The sequence below is a fragment of the Hyposmocoma kahamanoa genome, unplaced genomic scaffold (genome assembly GCF_003589595.1).
Source record: "Hyposmocoma kahamanoa isolate Upper Pololo Valley unplaced genomic scaffold, ASM358959v1 213, whole genome shotgun sequence".
Lineage (NCBI taxonomy): Eukaryota > Metazoa > Arthropoda > Insecta > Lepidoptera > Cosmopterigidae > Hyposmocoma > Hyposmocoma kahamanoa.
In genome coordinates this window covers 623,988-634,761 of record NW_020653734.1, presented here as the reverse complement: position 1 = coordinate 634,761, position 10,774 = coordinate 623,988, and the positions used below count along the sequence as shown (strand labels likewise).

Below are 10,774 nucleotides of genomic sequence, written 5' to 3'. Positions count from 1 at the left end.
CAAGACTGAGGGTCGTATTCTAGAACTCTACTCAATGCTCAAGTCAGGACTTGAGTATAATCATACTCAAGTCCTTGGCATTAGGGTCGTATTTCCAGTGCTTGAAATGATACTCAAGTCTGCTCAAATCCTGACATGAGCATTGAGTACAGTTCTGGAATACGACCCTAAATAGCACTAGTGACGTCATCGGAGGTTATAGATTTAGTGGAACGCTTCGCGATCCTTGAAATATCCACAGCATTTGTATCAAGTCTCGATGAAAGGGGAAAACGGAATGTAATCATGCAATCCCATCCGCACACTCACCGTTTTATCATAGTAGAATACGGGTAAATAGTGTAACTCCACTCCATACAAACAGCAACGCGGCTTATGTGTGCATGGCGTGCACGCCACCCACGGACGCACACATGCACATAATTTTGGCTACTCAAATTTCCAAAACTCGACCATGGTCACGCTGGAATAAGGCACACACTTGCATTGTATAGCGCGAGTGGTCGCAAGTGGTTCAATTTCAAGCATAAGACATTCTGTTCAATAACTACTATTAATATGGACAATATATTTCATAGGCAACTTATATTGATAAAAATAAAACTCAAAATGGCTATACGAACGATTTTACATTTTATTAAATATTTCAGTTACTTGTGTAAGTATGCGTTACACACTACGCCCATTCACACATTAGGTGTTCTCAGCCTAATTACCGTAGCCATTTCGATGTCCTCAGCCTACTTACCGTAACTATTGTATTTTCTCCCTTAATATACGCAATAACATTGAAATATAAACAACTGTAAACTTAACTATCAATAGTCTAAATGGCACTAGAATAGACAAAGTAGTTTTCGAGCTATTACGACACAAATATTTTTTGGAAACGGTAATTAGAAAGTTCAAACATTTTTAAGAAAACAAAAACAAATATAAAGAACCACTATACAACATATAAATGTGGGATTGGTAAGAAAGGGTATCCCAACGTGATGGGGAATAAGATGACATGCTTAAGTACTATCGGAACGGGCGAAAGAGTGAGATGGTATGAGTGAGTATTTGAGAGAAGAATGAATGAAGATGGTGTGGTTGGAACGAGAAGACAGAAGAGAGAGGACGTGTGCTAAGAATTGCGAAAAGACTTAAGTTACTTGTTTTTTATGTAAAGTTGTTTCTAGAAATAAAAAGGATATTTATATCAACAAATCATGGTCCTGATTGAAGTCCTCCTGATCCCCACATAAATAACGTCGATTTTAATTTTCTTCATTTTTTGTAATGACTTGAATTACACCGACAAACTATTTTTTTAAACTTTTAAGGTTTTTAAATTATATATATTAATCTGTTCTTGTAACAGCTGTGATTAACCATAAGAAAAAATTGTAGTAATTTTTAACCATTATCTCTAACCCAATATTAAGAAACCTACTTTAAATTTTTTCAAAAAATCTTTAATGGCACTTGTATTAGTAGAAATACACCAAATGTAGTAAAATATACAAATAGTAAATTCCATTATTAATTAATAATAAATTTAACTAAGTAATAAAAATTCATATTGTTACAATAATATAATTTGTAAAATGTAGCGTAAATTGGAAGGTTTCTTTGTAAATAAAAAAAAAGGTATATATGTAATAATTGAAAAAATGGAGTGGTATGCATTAATATTAGACATAACTGGTTGATGACTGCACCACCTCAGTCAACCGTAATCATGGGACCTGTAAATGGCCCGAAACGTTGGTTTGTTTGAAAATACAAGTATACGCGATTTAAATCCGGAAAAATAGTATCCGTGGCTACGGTAATTAGATCCAATTACCGTTTTCATAAAACATTTATTTTGTGTCTTAATAACTAGAAAACTACTTTGTCTATTCTAAAGCCATATAGACATATTGATAGTTAAGCTTAAAGTTGTTCATATTTCAATGCTATTGGGTATATTAAACTAGAAAAAACAATGGCTACGTAATTAGGCTGAGGACGCCAAAATGGCTACGTTAATTAGGCTGAGAACACCGAATCTGAGAATGGCCGACTAGAACGTGACAATTAAGATTTAGCTGTCTAACGATTGCGCTTGTAGTCTGTTCCGGAATTTTCAAAGACCAAGAGAATTTTTTCAAGTAACGCCACAAACATTAATTTTAAGACTTTGATGTTTGATGAAATGATTGCCACTAGCTACAAATTTCTTACGACCGACCCTACGGTATGACGTCTTATTATTTTTCTCATACTAACCCGTGACCTTGGAGCGTGTACGAGTGAACAAATTGGCTGTTATTAAATCCGTAACCTTGGAGCGTATATGTATACGCATGAACGAGTTAACTGTTAATCAACCTGTGATTTTGGAGCGATTAATATTTCCGGAATATCAGGCAAATAATAAGACGTCATACCTTGATCTTGCGACAATCATCAAAAATATTGATATCAACAGAAATTCAATAACCAATGAGCTTATTTCGACCGGTACTTAGGGTTGTTGCGAATATCAACATCAGCATCCGCATCCGCGGATAATCTGCATGAATTAAAATATCCGCATCAGCATCCGCTTTCATCGATGGTGATAATAATTGCGGATGTTCCGAGTCGTAACATGACCTAAAAAGCACGCTAGAATAATTTACAAACCTTCCAGAAACAGGCTGTACGCCGAATAAGCAGCTCAGCTGTTGTTTTTAAAATTTAACTTTCATAAAATTCCGCTAAATAGATTAATTGTTATAATTATTAATACTAAGAAAGTTATGCTTAGTAGGGATAGCGTCTGGCACGGTTTGCAAGGAGACGTCGCGTCGGTTCGAATCTTTGTACTAATTAATTATAACGAACTAGTGGAGTAATTAAAAAAAAAATTTTGAATATCAATTCAATACACATTTAAGATTAATTGTTTTCATGAAGATTTACATTTGTACAGGATGTACATTTTTCGTGTTGATGTTACGACAAAAAATCAGCATCCGCATCAGCGTCCACCGATGTGTATAAAACCTGCATCAGCAACAACCCTTATTAAGACATGTTGACAACATAAGTCTTATAATTTACTGACTTTTGTCTACTTTCTTTTTTCGTCCTCCTGACCTTTTGTTCGATTTCATCAAATCATCGAGCCACTGCTGTGTCTCCTTATTTGTAACCAGGCTTTTTATTTCCCCTGTCTGTTGATTTATTTCCATCTTACCATGATCAGTGTTCTTATGCTTGCATATAGTCATACCATGTTTCCGTTTCATATGTTTATCGCAGTTTGAGTAGTTAGAAAACGTCTTATCACAAACCTTGCACTCGTATGGCCTAGCACCTGTATGCTGACGTTCATGATTCTTCCAATTACTGGAGAACTTAAACTGTTTCTCACAAAATGAACACTTGTACGGATTCACTTCACTATGCACTATAATGTGTCTCTTCAATTGCTCTTTCAACCGGTAACATTTCCCACATTCGTTACATGAGAATGGACGGTCAGTTGAATGAGTGTTAACATGCTTTTTTAAACCGAGGACAGTACTGAAACCCTTATCACAGATATGGCACACGTGGATCTTATTATTGTGGCACTCCATATGATGTTTAAGTATACTCGGTGCTTGGAAATGCTTTCCACATAAATGGCACATATGGACCGGAGCAGAAATATTACTGTGAACTCTCATATGTATTTTCAGATTTCCGATGCTCTTGAAATACTTGTGACACTGATGACAAGTCAAGTCTTCTGTTGTCAAGATTCGTACACAGCGTTGAGCATTGTATTCTTTCATGTGACGTGACATTTCTGCGTTGTCCTTGAATATTTGCCCACAACCGTGGCAGGGTCTTCGGTCTCCAGTTTCGTGGTCGTTGAGATGCTGTTTCATAGCGGCTTCGTCTGTGATATGGACGTCACAATAGTGGCAATAGTCTCTGAAATTGATATATTTCGTTACTTTATGGTATTTTCGGAAAATAGATAACAGAAGGGGAAACTATTTTATACATCCTGTTACATAGCGAATTTATAAAAGTTACATTTGAAGAGAAAATAGAAAGAAAAAGATATATAGGGGAAGATCAAGACTGGCGTACAGAGAGCAAATAAAAAGAAGAATTCCAATGTGAGCAGCTGTAAAAAGGTCAAGGAACTGGATGTGGCTGTGACTGATGATGGCATTTTAAAGCAGCATACAGACATTCGGTCTGTATGCTACTCGCAAGTACAGACATACAATACAATAGCGATCTTTGTAGGCAAGGCAAGATACTCACTTGAGATGCGGTCTGTGAATGTGGACGTGGCTGACAAACCGTCTAAAGTTGTCGATCGCACGAAGGCAATCCATGCATTTAATTGCATAGCATTTATTGTGGACTGTTTGCACGTGCGAGCGGAGAGAATCCACGTCCGGGTGACGCATGTAGCAGTCCTAGAATATTATATATTCCATAGTTCTTTCAAGTACAAACGAAAACAGTGACACTACAATCCTAATTTACAGTAGAAACTTATGTTTATTTATTTTATTTATTTATTTATTTCAGGCAACTAGGACCCATAGATACATACCTTACAGACTAACATACATATAATATAACAATAATATAATAAAACAATAACAGAAATATTAAATAAATACCTTACGGACTAATCATAAATACAATATAACATGATAATATACATATAACACTATTTATTTACACGTATGTACTTCGACGTGTGACGCAACGTGAGTGTCCGGTAGCCGTCCTCGGAAACGCCGGTATATGACACCCTTCGGCCAAAAGTCTTCTCTCATGAAGGTCGACAGGTGTTGAGTTGGTACTCGCACCACAAATGAATTAAAATTCGAACCGACGTCTTCTAGCATACAGTGCCAGACGCTATACCAACTAAGCCACGGAACGAACCAGCGGACCTCACGAATTTTTCTATGTGCTTGTTGTCGTGTCTTTGTATTTTGGTTTTTCAACGACTTTTTAGTCGACGAATCGATCGAAGAAATTTTTTCTAAATGTTCGATCTTTGTATTAATAATTATAACAAACTAGTGGAGTAATTTCACAAAAAATAATTGAATATCAATTCAATAAAAATTTAAAATACAGTGAATAGCGACATCTCTCGCCAGGGCCGGTAGCTGTAAAGGTATCTAACCGGGTGATAAAACTTTCAAAGATTTCTCATAGATGGCGCCACAAGAAAAAATTTCGTGAGGTCCGCTGGCTCGTTCCGTGGCTTAGTTGGTATAGCGTCTTCCACGGTATGCTAGAAGACGTCGGTTCGAATCCGGCCGGATCGAAGGAATTTTTTCTGAGTGTTCAATCTTTGTATTAATAATTAAAAGTATTTACTTTTTTATACATTTGCCGCGCTTCGGTAAGGAATCGACATTCTGCCTAGTTATAAATTATAAAAGAGAGAAATATTACCTGACAAGTCCAATGATAGTCCTTCCATGTCTTGTCTTCTTCCCCACGTACTAGTTCAGGGCGCACTCTGACCGCGCTTCTCGGTAAACGTATGCGCTTGTACAGCTTGGTGTGACGCAAAAGCGAATCTGAAACATGTAATAAACAATTACTAAAATTATAATTAGTTCACATGACTTGGACTTGTAAGACAGGACGCACGCACGCACGCACGCACGGACGCACGCACGCACGCACGCACGCACGCACGCACGCACGCACGCACGCACGCACGCACGCACCTACGTCTGAAATCGTCAAGTCCCTTTTTCCCGGGAGGCGGAAATGTAGTAAGACTGAAAACCTTGTGTTTTTTTTACTATGAAATAGTATAAGGTCTTGTAATGTTACTCAAAATGAATTAAATTTATCTATGTAAATAACATTTTTTTAATACATTGAACATATTAACACATGTTCAATGTATTCAAAAAAAGTTGATTGACTGTCATATCACTAACACCATATAGATTTAGTATATAGATACCCTATACTATATCTATAACACCGATAACAACGTCACTGTCAGTGATGCTAACGCCATTTGAATAGTTTCGTCAAACATTCCATAATTCAGACCAATTCAGACGCTCTGCCCGCGGCGTCACCGATATGTTGCTTTAAAGAGCACTAGAATACAACTGAGTATAAAGAAATGATTACAAAATAACCAATAACGCAGTAGGTATACCTTGATCAGGTAGAAGCTCTCCACATAAATCGCAAATCTTATCAGCTTGCCAATGCTCATACGAATGTTTTTCACACTCTGTTTTACTCTTGAATTTGCGGTTGCAATATTGGCAATATAATCTGAAACAGATAACATGTGCTTTGATTTAAAAAAAAATATACTATACTATATACATATTCTTTTTAAGTCAGAGATTACAATGGGGAGAGTGTATTTGCCTAAACCCCTTGCCTGCACGCAAAAAGCACCCTTAAAGGTGGTAATGCGTCGACTTTGCTGATAGTACGAGAAATTCCCTAGTTTGATACCATGTAATTTAAGTTAAAAAGAATAGTACTTTTTAAATGAAAAATAGTGACAATACAAGGATACATAATGTAGGAATACATTAATACAAGGAATAAAAACAAACTAGATGTTCTTGACAGTCGTCATGTCTTCACAAAGTCTCAAATTCATTTAAGGGGAAATGTATACGCTTCTATAATAAGATTCCAGTTGATATTCAAAATTTGCCATTTACGAGATTCGAAATTATATTGAAACAAAAACTTTGTACTAAATGTTTACAGGCCCGTTTAGCTCTTGCAGATATTCTCAATGCAAGATGTTTGAAATAAACGTTGTAAATGATAAATGTAGTCAAATGTATATTAACAAAGAGCAACCCCTAGAGTTTCTTGCTCATTATTTTCAGAGAAATCTGCCTTACTAATTAGCGGGAGAGTTTAATCAATATCAAAATCAATAACAATAACAAAAAGCAAATCAGCAACATCGTAGACAAAGATCCACATATCGAGATCGCGGGTATTGATGTGGCTCGAGTAACAGAGGCAAAGAATCTTGGCATTACACTTGATGGTCAATTACGTTTTGAAAGTCACGTACTAGATCAAGTTAGGAACTGCTTTTATCGTCTTAAAATATTATACAAAATACGTAAATATTTAAGTGAGCATGCTCGTATTACCATCTGCGAATCTCTGATCCTTTCCAAACTTAATTACGGAGATATACTTTACGGTCCTCGTTTGTTGAGTAAAACACAACACCTGATTCAACGTGTACAAAATGCTTGTTGTCGGTTTTGCTTCAGAATCCCGCCTCGCAGCCGCATCACGCCATATTTAAACAATGCAAACATGTTAAATATGGACTCGCGAAGACATCTACATCTCGCGTGTATGCTGTTTGGCGTGATAAAGTTCCAAAAACCAGAGTACTTGTATGGAAAGTTAAAGTTCTCCACTTTTCACGACAAATTTTCTATTAGAACCGTGAGACCTCTGTTGGCGGGACAAATTCATCGCACTGTGGCCTTTACTGGAAGCTTCCGCTATCAAGCAACGAAATGTTGGAATAATATTCCACCCCCGCTTAGACTCCTTAAAACTAAGTTTACGTTTAAAAAACATTTGAGGGAATTTATTTTTGATAGGCAAAAACTGGGTATTCCTAAACGCTTTACATAGCGGAGGCTTCTAGAATGAAGTCCCCTTGCTTCTTGGACATTTATTATCATCATTTTGTGTTACAATGGCTTTCATCGATATTAAGTACTGATTATTATTATTATTTTATTTTAATTATACCAATTATGAATTTGTATTACTATTTTTTTAAATTTTTATTTTTTAATTTTTTACAGTTACTATTTTTTTATTAATATTTTATAATGTACATAATTCTTACGTGATGCTAACATATGCACGCTACATTCACCTCACAATGTTTTTGTTTTTGATGCACCGCAACGCGCTACCCTCGAAGGTGGTGGCTGAAAATCAGTGCCTTGCTCGTGAGCAAATTTTGCACTGAGCCACGACCTATTTGGCTTGCTTTAGCACACACACACAGCTGTTATAATTAGATTAGTATTATGTTTTTATGCTTTTTTTTTTCCTTTTTAAATTTGGTTTCTGTGTGTCTCTTAATCAATTTGCTGTATTATATTGTTGTGTGTCTCTTAATCAATTTACTGCATTATATTGTTGTGTGTGTGATACAAGACAATAAACGTTTTATCTATCTATCTATCTATCTATCAATATAACGATTTCAAGTGTAATTTTCTTATTTACGAAATAAACATGATTTAATTTTTTTATTTTTGCGCCCGACACCCTGAGACATAAGTTGACAAGTCCTAGGTGCCTGTAAATTCACCAGCATCCTTACCCTTCGAAACCGGAACGCAGTATTCTTCACATTACTGCTTGGCGGCAGAAATAGGTAAGGTGGCAGTACTTCCCCGGATAAACTCTTTCACAAGGAGCTGCTACCAAAATTATTCAAAATGCAATGTGTACATCAATATATCTTCATGTGTTCAACTGTTTGGACATCTATCTCGCCTCTCCCATAACCTACAAGACTATTTTTGAATTTTTAAATGGGAAAGGAGGAATACCGGGGAATGGTAATGGCACAGTTGGCCGGGTCAGGGATTCAAATTCAAGAACCTGCAAACAATATGCGCTATATCAAGCAGGATCCCTATCTGCATTTGTGCTGGATGCGACACTCCACAGAAATCAAACCGCTGCAAATTATTATTATTAGGGTAGCTTTATTCAGGGCTCATGCTGCCCTTCATAACTGCAACCATTAAGGAATCTATTATGTTCAACAGTAATTACAATTCAGAGCCAAGGTCTGTTAAAAAACTGAAGGATTTCGCTGGCTTCGACAGATGTGATGTCCTTCGGTTGTGGCCTCAGCCTTCCAAGTATGGAGCTTCGCACGCCCTTCAAAATGCAGCATTAGGTAAGGTGTAGAAGAGCTTCATCCACCTTGTGGAAAGATCTGAACTCTCTGCACTGGCTAAGACCAGAGATGTGCTTGTTCAAGCCACAGTACCCTAAGGCATTTAGTCAGCAACCTGATACCTTTTCTACTCAGTGCTAGAGCTTGTAGTGCTACACACTGTAGAGAACTGTAAAGTTGCCCGAACAACGCATCATTCCTTTCCTGTATGTCTAATGCACCCTGGGCATTGGCGAGTATCGTGTGCTGATTGACCGATTCTTTCACAACTATGGCAAGCATTATAGTTCCATTAACATGATAAGAAGAAGAAGCACTGTAGGTACTTACATTAACCCTAACTTTTACGTTTACAGTGGAAACACTGACATACATAACAATAAAAAATTTTCTTACCTCAACACGCTTCTATGTTGTCTGACATGTTCAATAAAGGAATTATAAGTATTCATCAAAACATAATTGCAATCGGCACAACTGTATCCAAAACAAACGTCATGCACCATTTTACTATGACTACGTAACTCTTCAATAGATTTAAATTTCTCAGTACAATGGAAGCAATACCATTTGTAACTTGTCCAGGACTTATCCATCTGTTTTACTACCGTTTTGGGGTTTGAATGACCGGTGTCCATATCAGATGATTCCGAGTTACTACTTTTAATTTCCTCTTCATTGAATATTGGTACACCAGCATAAGAAAAGAATTCTAACATGTCATACTTCATGTGACATTTCTTGTGCTTCCATGTTGATGTCTTTTTGTTAATTTTTACTAGTTTATCATCTGGGTTGACAGAATCCAACGATGATTCATTGTCATTGTCATCATAAGAATGAATAACATCATCATCTACAAAGTCTTGAGATTTATGTGGATTTTCAAGAATCGGACTTTCATTATTTGGACTTTCACAAGTAGCATCAAAACTTTGAACTGTTTCTTTATTGGATTCAATATCAATTTCTTGTTTATTACAGATTAGGATCTCTATTGGCCTCTGAGCGCCTATGTCCATTTTTAGAGGTTGTGGACCTTCGCATTTTGGACTTAGTGGTACTACAGGACTATGGTCATCAATCACTTCATTTTCTTCTTTAATATCAACATAATTCAAATTATATTTAGATTTCAGTACATCCTGGCTACATTTTACCTTGTTGAAGAACTTGTGCGCCTTTATAAAACTTGAATAACATTTTTCGCACACAGTTTTAGGTAGAAATCTATCTTTTAGATTTAAATAATCGATTTTTAAATCAACAGTTGCATTTATCATTTCTTCCATAGTTTCTTCATCTTGTGAAAGGTCTAACAAGTCCCGGTATTGTTTCTCTTCTGAACAAAAGCGGCAGTGAAACAATTTAAATTCGTTTTCCATAGTAGGTTCAAAAAGTATGACAATTACAGTCTAATTTTTCAGAAAACACCAATTTAAAACTTAAAAACTTTCAAGTTTATATTGTAGTAAACAGACATTATTTTTTGTATTAATTTACGGTCGTGTTCGCAATGAAAGCAGACGAACAAAAATAAATCTATTTTGTCAAAATACAATACACAAAGCCAGACCACAAAGTTAGATGAGCGGACAAGACAGGACAATGAGGACCACAAACTACTACAATACACAAACGTAATGAAATAGAGATTATTATGATCCTGTAAAACCGTATTTCTGTAATCGATCGATTGTAATTTTGAAAGTTTTTGTCACTGTATATTAACTACTTTCTTTAATCTTATTCGTTATATCTTTTTTAGATCCGAGAGTAAATCTATCTCTTCTGTTACCATCATTGAGGTATTCACTTGATATACAATAA

The 10,774-nt window shown here is 36.0% G+C and overlaps 1 protein-coding gene across 1 annotated transcript; it reads right to left on the bottom strand.

Moving 5' to 3' along the window:
• Positions 1–3,030: 3,030 nt before the first annotated feature.
• LOC113227673 (zinc finger protein 528-like) lies at positions 3,031–10,297 on the bottom strand. The gene is made up of 6 exons (XM_026460644.1): positions 9,512–10,297; positions 9,341–9,421; positions 6,173–6,294; positions 5,443–5,570; positions 4,282–4,439; positions 3,031–3,939 (listed from the first exon to the last, which is right to left on the bottom strand). Exons 1-6 carry the CDS (start codon positions 10,234–10,236, stop codon positions 3,075–3,077), a joined length of 2,079 nt encoding a protein of 692 aa, XP_026316429.1. The 5' UTR covers positions 10,237–10,297; the 3' UTR covers positions 3,031–3,074.
• Positions 10,298–10,774: the final 477 nt, after the last annotated feature.

Excerpts from the sequence above, each read along its gene's own strand:
- LOC113227673 (XM_026460644.1), bottom strand. The coding sequence starts at position 10,236 with ATGGAAGAAATGATAAATGCAACTGTTGATTTAAAAATCGATTATTTA. Across the intron at positions 9,422-9,511 it reads TCCTGGACAAGTTACAAATG|TTGTGCCGATTGCAATTATG; the intron begins GTATTGCTTCCA and ends TTTTGGATACAG. Across the intron at positions 3,940-4,281 it reads ATTCACAGACCGCATCTCAA|AGACTATTGCCACTATTGTG; the intron begins GTGAGTATCTTG and ends TATCAATTTCAG.